Source organism: Gallus gallus, chromosome W (assembly GCF_016699485.2).
Source record: "Gallus gallus isolate bGalGal1 chromosome W, bGalGal1.mat.broiler.GRCg7b, whole genome shotgun sequence".
In the NCBI taxonomy this organism is placed as follows: domain Eukaryota; kingdom Metazoa; phylum Chordata; class Aves; order Galliformes; family Phasianidae; genus Gallus; species Gallus gallus.
The window spans coordinates 801010-816514 of NC_052571.1; the positions used below are offsets into that span (position 1 = coordinate 801010).

The following is a 15505-nucleotide window of genomic DNA, read 5'->3' on the forward strand; positions in this document are numbered from 1 at the left end:
CATGCTGGCTGTCTCGGATCACCTGTTCATCCCTCGCGTGCCTTAACATGGGGGAAAGGGGATAAAACCAGGCCTGCTAGAGATGAGCCTGGGGGAGCGATAATAGGATTAGGAGTGAGGCGAGAGGCCCAGCTAAAGTGTGTCTATACCAATGCACGCAGCATGGGCAACAAACAAGAAGAGTTAGAAGCCATTGTGCAGCAGGCAGTCCCCTGGGGCTCAGTCTTAGAGAGTAAAGGGGTACAAGATGGCTGGTTGCTCTTTAAGAAGGAAGTCTTAAAGGCTCAGGAGCAGGCTGTCCCCCTGAGCCGCAAAATGAGCCGGTACGGAAGAAGACCGGCGTGGATGAATAGGGAACTATTCTTGAGGCTCCAGGAGAAAAAGAGAATCTACCTCCTGTAGAAGAAGGGATGGGCAACTCAGAAAGAATACAAAGAAGTTGTTAAGGTGTGCAGGGAGAAAATCAGAAAGGCAAAAGCCCAGCTTGAACTCAACCTGGCCGCTGGGGTAAAAAGGAACAAGAAACTCTTTTACAAATATATCAACAGTAAGAGGAGGACCAGGGAGAATCTCCGTTCTTTACTGGATGAGGCTGGGAATGTGACCGCTGAGGATAAGCAAAAGGCAGATGTTCTGAATGCCTTCTTTACGTCTGTCTTTAAAAGTCAGACCGGTTATCATCAGGGTACTCTACCCCCTGACCTGGAAGTCTCGGATGGGGAGCAGACTAAACCCCCCACGATTCAGGAGGACACAGTCAGAGACCTACTATTCCACCTGGACTGCCACAAGTCCATGGGCCAGATGAGATCCATGTGAGAGTGCTGAGGGAACTGGCAGAGGCGATAGCCAAGCCGCTTTCCATCGTGTATCAGTGTTCTTGGTCAACTGGAAAGGTCCCAGAAGACTGGAGACTTAGCAGCGTGACTCCCATCTACAAGAAGGGTTGTAAGGAGGATCCGGGTAACTACAGGCCTGTCAGCCTGACCTCGGTGCCAGGGAGGGTTACGGAGCAGATTGTCTTGAGGGAGATCACGTGGCACGTGTGGGACAACCGGGGGATCAGGCCCAGACGGCATGAGTTTGTGAAGGGCAGGTCCTGCTTGACCAACCCGATCTCCTTCTATGATCTAGTGACCCGTCTGGTGGATGAGGGAAAGGCTGTTGATGTGGTCTACCTAGACTTCAACAAAGCCTTTGACACTGTCTCCCACAGTATTCTCCTGCAGAAGCTGGCAGTCCGTGGCTTGGGCAGATACACTCTTGGCTGGGTAAGGAACTGGCTGGAGGGCCGGGCCCAGAGAGTGGTGGTGAATGGAGTTAAATCCAGCTGGCGACCGGTCACGAGTGGTGTTCCCCAGGGGTCGGTGCTGGGGCCTGTCCTCTTCCATATCTTTATTGATGACCTGGATGAGGGCATTGAGTGCACCCTCAGTAAGTTTGCAGATGACACCAAGCTGGCTGGAAGTGTCGATCTGCCTGGGGGTAGCGAGGCCCTACAGAGGGATCTTGACAGGCTGGATAGGTGGGCTGAAGCCAATGGGATGAGGTTCAACAAGACCAAGTGCCGGGTCCTGCACTTTGGCCACACCAACCCCAGGCAACGCTACAGGCTTGGGGCAGAGTGGCTGGAAGACTGTGCAGAGGAAATGGACCTGGGGGTGTTGATTGATGCTTTGCTGAACATGAGCCAGCAGTGTGCCCAGGTGGTCAAGAAGGCCAATGGCATCCTGGCTTGTGTCAGAAACAGTGTTGCCAGCAGGAACAGGGAAGTAATTGTTCCCCTGTACTCAGCACTGGTGAGGCCGCACCTCGAGTGCTGTGTCCAGTTTTGGGCCCCTCACTGCAAGAAAGACATCGAGGCCCTGGAGCGTGTCCAGAGGAGGGCAACAAAGCTGGTGAGGGGTCTGGAGCACAGGCCTGATGAGGAGCAGCTGAAGGAGCTGGGAGTGTTCAGGTTGGAGAAGAGGAGGCTCAGGGGAAACCTTATTGCTCTCTATAACTACCTGAAGGGAGGTTGTAGTGAGCTGGGGGTCAGCCTCTTCTCTCGTATGACAGTGATAGGACTAGAGGGAATCTTAGTGAGAACTATTGGTGATGGGTGGATGGTTGGACTGGGTGATCCTGTTCTTTTCTGACCTTGGTGATTCTGATTCTGAACTTTCTGAACTCATTTATCAGTGAGAGAATACATCCACATGTTCTGCAGTGTTGACAAGTTCCTCTGAACTCATTGTTCTTCATAGAGGAAAAGAAACTGAGAAACAAATACAGAGAACTTAAAGGATTCAACAAAGAAGGAGAAAAGAATATTAATTAGAAGGATTTACAGCCATGCATGAAGACGTTGTCCTTTGTGCTGTGAACTTCCGACTTGAAGGTTTTTTTTTTTGAGCCCATTATACTTGAGAACACTTTTACCATGAAGTTGATATAAAGTTAGAAGCCAAAGTACTGCTTGTTCCTAATGCAGATTCCCAAATTTGTTTCTAGCTTTGCTTTTTTTTTTTATTCACTATAACTTCTTTTTTAAAAAAAACCTTCATTTAGAAGATGTATCTATCTAGTTTGAGGAATTAGAAGAACAAGGAGTGATAGCTACAAAGTCCCTTTATAATTTATTTGGTACTCTGCTATTTTTTTTTCTTTTTTTATAATGCTGTGATCCTTAAAACTTGTAACGTTTATGAAGACTTTTCACTTGCAACATTTAGGACGGTCTGGCTTTGGATGTATGGTGGGGGAGAATAGAGAAGGGCATGTTTCTTTGCCTAAGACTTTTAACTTCCTACAGGAGTAAGAGCTATTTTATGCCCAACCATATTTTAGTTGCTAAAGTTTTTGAAGGTAGATTAAAGAGAGACCCTTCTGGGTTGTGGTTTGTTGTTTTTTTTTCCCCCTTTTCTTTTCCTGTGATTAGACCAACAAGAAGGCTTCTGTTACATCTTTTCAAGGATCAGGTCCACGGCTGTAGTTTGGGTTGCCTCAGAAATCCTCAACTGAAATTAGTCAGTTAACTTCTTCACAAAGACAAGAAGCTTTGATAGTCTGTGATGCATACTAAGGCCCAGAGATGGTGCCATTCCCAACTTCTCAAAGTTTTCTTCAAAATTATATATATTTTTTCCTATATAAATAGAAACAAATGACTTACAAATCCTGAAAGCCTTGTAATTGTCTGAAATTCTTATTTGTAGGAAAGCATGGGGATCTGACGCTTCCGTAATCCTCCTTTTACTGATACTTCTCAGGTTATATAAAGCCTTACTAAAATTACTAATGATAATTTCTGCTTTTAAGATTTGCAGAATCATCCAGTTTGGGGTATTTATTAAAACAAAGAAGTGAAAAGAGTGAAATAGTGAATTAGTGAAATAGTGCATTCTGAACAGTCTAGATTTGGTTCTTCAGTTGTTGGTGCAGTTACTTTTTAATTATCCTTTGTAATATCTCTAAAAGCCTTGGAGTGTCTTAGCCTGTGTAACTGTATTACACATGACATCAGGTGAAGCCAATATTGTGGTTACCGGAGGAGACTGAGTTTTCTGTCACACAAATAACATGGTGCTACTCAAACAAGCAACTTTATACTTCTAATTTGCACCATCTGCCCAGAATATAAGCCCCTGGAGGTGGGGACATTAAAAGTATTTGCCATCTTAATGGTTTACAAATAGTACCTTTCTTTGCTTTGTGATTGTAGCTCAATAGACTAACCATGCAATTGCATAATGAGTTGCTGTGCTATTCTTAGCAAAGGTTTTAGTAATTTTGTTTTTGACTCTTACAGATGTTCATATGGAGCTGATATTATCACTGAATTTATTTTAAGGATGGATTTCTATATTAAAGCTGAAGTCTGCTGCTTGGACCTTGGTCTTTTGTCTTGTTTAAGCATAGTATTTCTTGGATTTTACTATATGTGATGAGCTGTAGCTATGAGTTGGAAGTATACAGTGTTCTCTTCCTTTTTTAAATTTTGTATCTAATTCTGTTCTATTTAAATAGACTTCTTGGGAGACTGTAGGGGGAAAGAAGAAAAGCCTTGGAAAGGAAAGTTCAGAAAACAAAGAGCACAGAGAAAAACGAGGAGACAGAGAAGTGATTCGTGGGCGGGGAAGTTCCAACAGACGGGGAAGAGGAGGCAGCCATGGCCGAGAGTGTATGTATAGGGGTTCATTTTAAAAAAGCTTCAGATGTTTCTCTTGCAGCTGAATGCCTAATGGAATGAAGTCCATCAGAGCTATACCTCAGTGCTGAAGTGGTTATAACTTGTTTATGCAACACATATGCTTGATCTGTCTACATGATTTGATTTTGGAATAGTCTGTCCTTGTATTTTTCAGAGGTAACTCAGTTTAATTTCAATTTTTGTCCTTTTTGATTAATTTATCTTGTACAACTTACTGCTCTTTATGTAAGTTTTAGAATTGAATCTTTAAGACTGCTCGATAGCAAATGTCACTGCACAGCTGATAGATTTTCTCGTTTGCTTTAATGAAAAAAATCCAGCTTTGACCATCTCTTTTTATAAGTGGGAAAACCTGAAGATGAGAACATCTTCTCATAAGGGGAATGAAAAGACTGGGGATATTATTTAATCTCTAGCATATATTACATAACTCAGCCACAGGTGAGTTTCTACAAAAGAGTAAATATTTTGTGAACTGAAACACTCTAAAAAAAATTGCTACAATTTATACAGGTGCAATAGTACGTTGTGCAAAAGAGAACTGATGTTTTCCAAGTTAGGTAGCATTGCAATAAATCATTATTGGATATATATTGCCTTTTTCCTTTAAGTTTTATCAGCAATATTGAAGCATATGGATTGCCTGTAATGGCTATAAACAACACTGATAAATGAGCAAGGAATAGGGAGGGGAGGGAGGGAAAAAGCAGGAAAGATATTTACAATATTAGCCAGCTTTTCAAATTTGTTATTGAAATATATTCAGGTATTGTACCAATGGAGACACCAAGAACCTTTGTAGAGTAGAGTAACATCAAAACAAAAGTGAGGAGCAAGATTTTTGCCAGATGCAACTTAATTCTTTCCTAAACTGGAACTAAAGATGTTTTTAGCTGATTATCAACTCTTGATATTCTCTTTCCACCTTTATACACATTCTTTAACGACTTCATTGCTGCTATTAGGACAAATTGTGCAGTACAAAATTCTCAGCAATGTTTTAAGTGGACAGTCTGTTGTTTTTTTTTTCCTTCAGGAAGCCAACCATCTTTCAGAATACCTACTCAGCAGTTTTCCACAAAGTAGAAGTTGTGCTTTTCAGACACATTACCTTATGTCATCATCCCCATCTTATTTAAATACAGAGGAGAGTTAAGTTTCCCTGGCTGCATAGGGATGTGAGACAGACAGAAGAAGAGTTGGCATTCTTGGTTAACTCTTATTCTTTCACTGTTGCCAACCAGCACATTATCAAGAAAGTAAAGTATGAGGCAGATTTACTTCCTGCCTCTTTAGAGGTGAGACCATAATTGATTTAATAGTGTAGGCTGCAAAACACTGTACTCCCCAAAAAAGTGCTGTCTGCTGAAAGACATTTCTCTCTAATTAGATATTTTGCTTCCTTGTGTCCAATCCAAAGTAAACAAGAAACTCTGAAAATCTTACATTTTCTTTTGGAGTACAAGTTAAGCAGATGACTATATTTTCACGTATGAATCTCTTAAGTTTCTCTTAAGTTGTCTTTTCTCCACAGTTAAAGCTGAAGAGAATGGAGTGGACAGATCTTCAGATCGTGGGAAACATGGCCGTGGGAGAGGTGAGATGGTGGCATTTGTGTGGGACTGGTACTTAATGGTTTCATTTTCTGATATGGAACTCTATAATTTATTTAAAACCTTATTTTTAAGCATTTGTTGGTTATCCTTTGATTCTATAAGCACTTCAGCCACATTTAATTTAGGTCCCTTCCCCTTCCCATACCCCTTTTTATTGTTGGGTCTCAAGATGACTTAGAGGTGATTTGTGTCAATTCTTTTATGGAAGTTTTTTTTGTGTGATAGACTGGTGTGCTCTGGCTATGGAGAGCTCTTTTCCCAGTTCACATCATGCCAGTCTCCTGTGAGTAACTGGACTCCTCAATATGTACCTTGGTAGCAGGAGAGTACAAGATTCCATCTGTAGATCTCTTGGAGGGATTTGACACATACTTGTCATTTCTTTGGGGGGAATTTTGTTGTCATGCTTACCTTCTGTTTTCAGTATCTGTTCAGAGTACTTGCCACCTTAGAGGCATTTTGGAAAGAGGAGTTTGATAATGGAATTGTTCATGAGGAGAGCTGTGGAAAGAGCACTGTGGAGTCACAAGTACAACTCCTATTGTATCCTACAGAAGAGAAAGGAAAGATGTTGGATTTAATGTGGAAACAAAGGATGCGTAGTTGTTTTGAACGTTCATGAGATCAAGTAGAAAGAAGCTTGTTTTTCTTGGAACAAGAAGGGAAATGGGTAACCTGGGAATGGTATGAATTGTATGGGGAAAATGGATATTAATAATAATAGACATTAAATAAATTGTGATCACAAAATGCTGGAGTTCAAGATCCTTAGGGTGTCAAAGAGGTTGTACAGCAAGCTTGCTTCTCTGGACTTCAGGAGAGCAGACTTCGAACTCCTCAGGGAAATGTTTGGGAGGGTGAGATGGGATAAAGCCCCGGAGGGAAGAGGGACCCAAGAAAGCCGATCAGTATTCAATAGCCATCTCCTCCAAGCTCAGAAGCAGTGCATCCTCAGAAACAGGAAGGCAGGCAAGAATGCCAGGAGGCCTCTGTGGATCAACAAGGAGCTCCTGGACTTGTGCAGAAAAAGAAAGTCTATAGGGAGTGGAAGCAGGAACGGGTTACCAAGGAAGACTACAGAGAAGTTGTCAGAACAGCCAGGGATCAGGTTAAGAAAGCTAAAACTCAGAATTAAATCTAGCCAGGGACATCAAGGGGGACCAAGAAGAAATTCTACAGCTATATCAGTGATAAAAGGAAGGACAAGGAAGATGTGGGCCCTTCTCCAGAAGAAAACTGGAGACCTGGTCACAAGGGATATGGAGAAAGCTGAGGTGCTCAATGATTTCTTTGCCTCAGTCTTCACCAGCAAGGGCTCTAGCCACACCACCCAAGCTGCAGAAAGCAAAACTAAGAACTATGAGAAGGAAGATGTGCCTGCTGTAAGTGAAAATCAGGTTCGAGACCATCTAAAGAACCTGAAGGTGCACAAGTCCACAGGACCTGATGAGATCCATTCACAGGTTCTAAGGGAACTGGCAGATGAAGTTGCCAAGCCATCATATTTGAAAGGTCATGGCAATCTGATTAAGTTCCTACTGATTGGAAAAGGGGAAACATAACCCCCCATTTTCAAGAAAGGAAAATAAATACGTGGGAAACTACAGACCAGTCTCACCTGTGCCTGGCAAGATCACAGAGCAGATCCTCCTGAACGTCCTTGCTAAGGCACATGGAAAATAAAGATGAGATGACTGGTGGTAACCAACATGACTTCACCAAGAGCAAATTGAGCCTGACAAACTTGTTGGCCTTTTATGATGGAGTCACAGTGTCAGTGGATAAAGGAAAAGCAACTGGTGTCATCTACCTGGACTTGTGCAGAGTATTTGACACTGTCCCATGTGACATCCTGGTTGCCAAATTGGAGAATAACCGATGTGATGGATGTACCACTCACTGGAAAAGGAATTGGCTGGATGGTCACACTCAGAGTTGCAGCCAACTGTTCAATGTCCAAGTGGAGACTGGTGATGAGTGGCATTTCTCAGGGATTGGTGCTGGGTCCGGTGTCAACATCTTCATAGGTGACATGGACAGTGGGATTGAATGCACCCTCAGCAAGTTTGCAGAGGGCATCAAGCTGAGCGGTGCAGAGACACGCCAGAGGGAAGGGATGCCATCCAGAGGGACCTGGGCAGGCTGGAGAGGTGGGCCCATGCCAACCTCATGTAGTTCAACAAGGCCAAGTACAAGGTCCTGCACCTGGGTCAGGGCAATCCCAAGCACAGATAAAGGCTAGGCAGAGAGTGGCTTGAGAACAGCCCTTAGGAGAAGGATTTGGGGATGTCGGTTGATGAAAGACTCAACACGAGCCAGCAATGTGCGCTTGCAGCCCAGAAGACCAACCATATCCTGGGTTGAATCAAGAGAAGCGTGACCAGCAGATCAAGAGGTGAGTCTGCCCCTCTGCTCTGCTCTCATGAGACCCCACCTGGAGTACTGCATCCAGTTCTGGAGCCCCCAATACAAGAACATCAAGATGTTGAAGCAGGTCCAGAGGAGGGCCACAAAGATGATCAGAGGGCTAGAGCACCTCCCCTACAAGGACAAGCTGAGAGGGTTGGAGCTCTTCAGCCTAGAGAAGTGAAGGGTCCAGGGGGTCCTTATAACAGCTTTCTAATACCTGAAGGGGATCTACAGGAAAGCTAGAGAGGGACATTTTAGAAGGCCATGTAGCAGCAGGATTAGGGGAGATGGCTTTAAACTGGAAGACAGATTTAGACTAGAATTTAGGGAGAAATTCTTCATTGTGAGGGAAGTGAAACACCAGAACAGGTTACCCACAGAGATGGTGGATGCCCCCGCCCTGAAAGCACTCAAAGCCAGGCTGGATGGGGCTTTGAGCAACCTGGTGTGGTGGGAGGTGTTTTTATTGTTTGCCTGTTGTCCATCATTTGCTTTTGTGATCAATGTGCTGATTGATTGTAAGAAAATCTATTCCTGTATTCTCTGCCAAGTCACTTCTTCTCTTTGAGGGTGGACTAAAAATGTTGATAAAAGAATAGCTGATTGGGAATTACCACAGGAAAAAAATAAAATTTTTTGAAACATTAAATGTTATTATAGAAATTGTATACAGATCTTTGTAATTATACTTTTTATACAACCTAAACTGGCATTACTGCTGGGAAGAATTGCACCCATTTGTCTTCTGGTACATTTGAAGATTGATTTTAAGTTCAAAACTAACCAAACCCCTTCCCCCAAAAAACAAGTGAGGAGGCAGGACAATAGCTGGGGACAACAGGTTTACCTGATTTTTTGGTGACTTAACCAAGTTTAAAATTACTGGTTTTCTGTCATCTAACAAACAAGAATCTGGTTCAGAGAGCTGATCCAACATTTTTTTGATAACAGGTGAAGATGACCCCTGTAGCATGTCGCATTTAAATGGTTTTAAGCTACTGTGGAACTGCATACTTGGAATTTGTGTCCATGAATTGCAGTGTGAAGCCCCATTTGCTCACTGACCTTTTAGTCACTGTTAAAAAGCATAAAAAGTTTGCAAATATACAGTGAAATTGCATTTGCTTCATGACTATAATTTCTCTGTATTGTTAGACAATGCCTTCTGTCACAGTTCAGCCTGGCTTGGCCTAGTTGTGTGACGAGGGGACGAAAGGACCCATGGACCCACACCCTGGAAAAGGAGAGGATGGAAGGGAAAAGGTAGGGAGATGGGCTTAGATGAGGAAAACAGTGGCAACGAGCTAAGAGAAAAAAATTAGTTTACTAAATACAATAGCGGAATGTGAGATAATACAATATAATACGATATGATTGGAATCGAAGCTAATAAATCAAATAAAATGAGAGAGAGTTTCTGAAACTGAAGTCCTTACATTAATGCTGTAGGTGAAGCAGACAGGGAGCAAAGAGGGAAAAGAGAGCAGTCTCGTGACTCCCAGTCAGTTTTATCTTTCCCTCCAAATGGAAAATGGAAATGGAAATGGAAAAATGAAGTGTTCTGAGAGTTGTAGTTCATTCTTCACATCTGAGACCAAGAGACTAGAACTATCAACAATCCATGGAACTGCAGCATTAACTCTTTAACTCTCAGTGCACTGCATGACATTATGATGTGGAATACCGATCAAAAATCATAAAACCATGACGCCTTCTAAGTATTTTAAGGCTATGTGATAATTTTGGCAGTGGAGAGAAGTAATTTTATTAGCATGAGAATTAAAGAATGTTAGTGATATGGTTGTGTCAAAGAAAATATCAGCCCTTCCTGCTGGTGTCTTTCATTAATGATTGTATGAGACTCCACGTCTGAGTTAAGTTTAGTCTTTTAGTGGTGAGTACAGTGTCCCTGTCATGGTTTTATAATTTTGCTATCGATATTCCACATCATAACATCATGTAAAGCACGGGGAATTAAAGAGTTAATGCTCCAGTTCCATGGACTGACAACTTTCCGCATACCTGGTTCTCAGAAGAGAAGAAGAACTACATATCCCAGGGGACTTCATGGTCAGAGAGGAAGATATGTCACGAGAGGAAGTCACAGGATCTCACTCTTGGACTCGAGCTCTCTCTCGCTCGCTGCCTGGCAGAGGGGTGGGTGTGCTTCCCAACCATTGTGCCTTCAGCTCAAAGTAGGCCTTTCAGTTTCAGATACTCTCTCTCTTATTTTATTTGATTTATTATCCTCCATTTCAATTAGATTGTATTATACTGTGTTATCTTGCATTCCGATATCACAGTTAGTAAAATTTAGTTTTCCTCCTTAGATCGTTGCCGCTGTTCTGTTTTTGGGCCCATCTCCCATCTCCCTACCCTTCCCCTTTTTCCCTTCCCATTTTGGGGCCAGGGGGCCCACGGGCCTACTGCCCCCCTGTCACAGGCATAGACTGATCTAGGTAACTCTGTGACAGTCCCGTATTTTTTAATAGACTTAACAATTTTGTGCTTGTTGTAATCCCATGAATTTAATACTTTTGTCATTATTGGAATGCTTTTTGTTGAATTTGATTAAATTTTAGTGAATTTAGTTTCAGTTTTGACAAGCGTTGACACAGGTTTATGAAGTTAGGGGAATCCACTTGAAATTGAAGCTCAGTATTAACTTACAAAGTGATCTGATATAGACAAATCCTTGCTGGCTAATAGTCTTCTAAGACTGTATGGAACTTCAGGTACAATGGGATTTCTTTTAGAGTCAAAACACTTTAAAGTTGTTAGAAGTTCTTACTGTTGCTTTTAGCCAGTAGTAATGTCTGCCTTATTCAAAAATATTGTTCCTTGACTTTTTCTGAGATTTGCAGCTCCTAGCTTGCTTTACAAAACAAGCTAGCTAGCTAAGCTTTTCCAAAAATGTTGGCCTCTGTTCTGTGCATCATTAATAAATGCTGCACTGGCACGTGTCTTTTGTGTGTTTGAGAGCTGTGACCCCTTTATGCCATTGTCATGGTTTTATGATTTTTGTTATCAGTACTCCACATCATAACATCATGTAGAGCACTGGGAGTTAGAGTTAGTGCTCCAGTTCCATGAACTGTTGATTTTTCTGGGTACCTGGTTCTCAGAAGAGAAGAACAACTACATACCTTAGGGACTTTGCGTTTCTGTTCAGATGGAAAGATAAAACTGTTTACATATCACAAGACATCCACTCTTTTCCCTTTCTGCTCATCCTGGCTAATCGTCTCACCTTCAGCATTAGAGTAAGGCCTTCAGTTTTTTGGATACTCTCTCATTTTATTTGATTTATTAGCTTCAATTCTAATTGTATTGTATTATACTGTGTTATCTTGCATTCCAATATCTTATATAGTAAAGTAGCTTTCCTCCTCAGATCGTTGCTGCTGTTTTGTTTTTAGGCCTATCTCTTTCCCCTTTTCCCCTTTCCCCTTTTCTCTTTCTGGGGTGTGGGTCCATGGGTCCCCTCACCCTGTTAGTCATGGAACTTGGCCAAACCATCCTGTAAACTGTAAATCAACTTGCTCCCTAGATTGGAGACAACTTCTGAGTGAAATAGAAGCGTAGCCACAATAGGAAGTTCAGAGACTGAGTTAGCATCACTTGGTACAGCAGGGTTTGGGGCAATGACATTTATGACAAAGCGAAGTATGCAGCCCCACATATATTTTGTGAAGAGGGATAGCAGTTGCTGTAGTATAGTTGTTACCTCCATCCTAACATCTCTTTTTTTCCAGCCAATTGTGAAAATAGAGCTAAAAGTAGAAAATGTAGAGATAGCAGGCCTGGCTTGGTGTCAGACTTCAGTTGTTCTATGTTCCTATCCCAACAAAATACTATGTGTTCCTGGATGGAAATCCTTCCTCTGCATATTTTTACAGCTTCCCTGTAGCTAGCAGTATCTTGTATGTATCTATCTTGTACAAGTAAACTGTTTTTATCAAAATGTGGGTAAAAATGTCCTGATATTTTGATGTTTTTAAGAAGTTCTTAACAATGTAGGCAATAGGCATTTTAAATATCTGGACAGTGTCTTTTAAAGTGGACTTTTAAAACCTGGACAGTGAACTAGGGCAAGGGGAAGAAAGAGTGATGAGCAGAGGGAAAGGAAAATAATTAGAAAAGGAACTTCCTGAACTGGTTTTAATGTGTCCTGGAGCTACTGCTCTAACTCAGTTTATGTGGTCCCTGAACAGGTAATTTTGATCCAAATTCAAACTTCCTATCCTAGGTAATTCTGATGGATGTTTGGACAACCGGTGTATTGGTGATTTAAGATTATAAAATTTGTGTTCTAGTTAACTTTAAGTTAATTGACACTTATAATTCTTCCATAATTTTGTCATTAAAATAGACATTGTTTTGTTCTCAGTCTGGAGCTCTTGACCTGCTTCTCTTCTTGTAATGCAAAGTACTTTTACTGTGAAATAATATTCATATTCTTTTTCAAAAAGGAAAAACAAATCCCAAACAAACTAAAAAAGCCTCAGATATTGATATAACAGAATCACAGAACGGCCTGGGTTGAAAAGGACCACAATGCTCATGTAGTTTTAACCCCCCCGCTATGTGCAGGGTCGCCAACCAGCAGCCCAGGCTGCCCAGAGCCACATCCAGCCTGGCCTTGAATGCCTGCAGGGATGGGGCATCCACAGCCTCCTTGGGCAACCTGTTCAGTGCGTCACCACCCTCTGGGTGAAAAACTTCCTCCTCATATCCAACCTAAACCTCCCGTCTCAATTTAAAACCATTCCCCCTTGTCCTATCACTACCCACCCTCATAAACAGCCATTCCCCCTCCTGTTTATGTGCTCCCTTCAAGTACTGGAAGGCCACAATGAGGTCTCCCCGGAGCCTTCTCTTCTCCAAGCTAAACAATCCCAGTTCCCTCAACCTTTCCTCACAGGAGAGCTGCTCCAGCCCTCTGACCATCTTAGTGGCCCTCTACTGGGTCCGCTTTAAGAGCTCTATGTCCTTCCTGTACTGGGGGCCCCAGGCCTGGATGCAGTACTGCAGATGGGGCCTCACAAGAGCTGAGTAGAGGGGCACAATCACCTCTCTCTGGCTGGTGGCCACCCCATTTTTAATGCAGCCCAGAACACAGTTGGCCTCCCAGGCTGCAAGTGCACACTGCTGGCTCATGTCCAGCTTCTCGTCCACCAGGACCCCCAAGTCCTTCTCCACAGGGCTGCTCTCAAGGAGATCTTCCCCCAGTTTGTATAAATACCTGGGATTGCCCCAACCCAAGTGCAACACCTTGCACTTGGCCTTATTGAACCTCATTAGGTTTTCATGGGCCCACTTCTCCAGCCTGTCCAGGTCCCTCTGGATGGCTTCCCTTCCTTCCAGTGTATCGACTGCACCTCTCAGCTTGGTGTCATCCGCAAACTTGCTGAGGGTGCAATCAATGCCATCATCTGTCATTGATGAAAATGTTGAAGAGCACCGGTCCCAAGACCGACCCCCGAGGGACACCGCTTGTGACTGGCCTCCACCCTGTCACAGAACCATTGATCACAACCCTTTGGCTGCGTCCAGACAGCCAATTCCTAATCCACCGAACAGTCCATCATAGAATCATAGAATCACTCAGGTTGGAAAAGACCTTAAAGATCATCGAGTCCAACCACGACCTAACCATCCTACCCTAACTCTGACAACCCTCCGCTAAATCATATCCCTGAGCACCACATCCAAATGGTTGTTAAACACATTTAGGGATGGTGACTCAACCACCTCCCTGGGGAGCCTATTCCAGTGCTTAACAACCCTTTCTGTAAAGAAGTTTTTCCTGATATCCAACTTAAACTTACCCTGGTGCAACTTGAGGCCATTTTCCCTCATTCTGTCACCAGGGAGAAGAGACCAACCCTGCTCTGCTGTAAGCACCTTTCAGGTATTGGAAGAGAGCAATAAGGTCTCCCCTCAGCCTTCTTTTCCCCAGACAAAACAGCCCCAGTTCCTTCAGTCGCTCCTAGTAGGGCATATTCTCCAAGCCCTTCACTGGCCTTATTGCCCTTCTTTGGACCTGCTCTGGCACCTCAATGTCCTTTCTGTACTGAGGTGCCCAAAACTGAACACAGTACTCTTTCACAGATCCTTCAAATCCACACCTCTCCAATTTAGAGAGAAGGATGTGGTGAGGGACCATGTCAAAGGCCTTGCAGAAGTCCAGGAAGATGACATCCACCGCCCTTCTCCCATCTACCGAAGCCATCACTCCATCATAGAAGGCCACCAGATTGGTCAGGCATGATCTGCCCTTGGTGAAGCCATGCTGGCTGTCTCGGATCACCTCTTTGTCTCATACGTGCCTTAGCATAGCTTCAAGGAGGATCTGCTCCATGATCATCCCAGGCACAGAGGTGAGGCTCACCGGCTTGTAGTTCCCCGGGTCTTCTTTGTCCCTTTCTTAAAAATGGGAGTAATGTTTCCCTTTTTCCTGTCACCGGGGACTTCACCAGACAGCCATGATTTTTCAAATATGATGGAGAGCGGCTCAGCAACCACATCAGCCATCTCTTTCAAAACCCTAGGATAGATATCATCCAGTCCCATGGACTTATACACGTTCAATTTCGCGAGGAGGACTCAGACTTGTTCCACCATTACAGTGGGACAGAAACCACTCCCCACACCCTCACCTAGAGGCTCGTGGTCCTGGCAGACATGGGAAGCCTGACCACCAGTGAAGACTGAGGCAAAGCACTCATTGAGTACCTCAGTTTTTTCTATGTCTGAGGAAACCAGCTCCCCATTACCTTTCATCAGAGGGGGAACACTCTCCTTGCCCTGTCTCCTCCTGCCTATGTACCTGTAGAACCCCTTCTTGTTATCTTTCACATCCCTCGCCAAGTTCAGCTCTATCTGCGCCTTGGCTTTCCTAATCCTATCTCTACACACACAGACTACAGCCCTGTATTCCTCCCAGGCTACACAGCCCTGCTTCCACTTCCTGTACATTTCCCCCTTTTCTCTCAGTTTAAGCTGCAGGTCCTTGCACAGCCACGACTGTCACCTGCCTCCCCTGCTCGACTTCTTCTGCTGGGGGATGGAGAGTCGTTGCGCTCTCAGAAGGGTGTCCTTAAAGAGCTGCCAGCTCTTCATTCTAAAAAAAAGAGTATAAAAAAAAATCTGTAGGAAATGCTGCATGTAAGAAATAGTTTCTAAAAGTTTGTATAGACATGTACTTTATGCATGGTTAAGTAATAACATTTCAAGTCTTTTTGGTGCTGTACTACATGCTAAAAGAAAGCCATTCACTGTAGCA

At 43.3% G+C, this 15505-nt stretch overlaps 1 protein-coding gene across 10 annotated transcripts in view; it reads left to right on the plus strand.

Annotated features, from left to right (window-relative positions):
- UBAP2L2 (ubiquitin associated protein 2 like 2) overlaps window positions 1–15505 on the plus strand; it is a 115005-nt gene that overhangs the window by 37484 nt on the left and 62016 nt on the right. For all 10 annotated transcript variants that reach the window (XM_040655184.2, NM_001277104.1, XM_040655175.2 and 7 more), the window contains exons 5-6: window positions 4009–4162; window positions 5727–5789. In XM_040655184.2, coding sequence (XP_040511118.1) covers window positions 4009–4162; window positions 5727–5789 — 217 coding nt within the window. The remainder of the gene's footprint in view (window positions 1–4008; window positions 4163–5726; window positions 5790–15505) is intronic.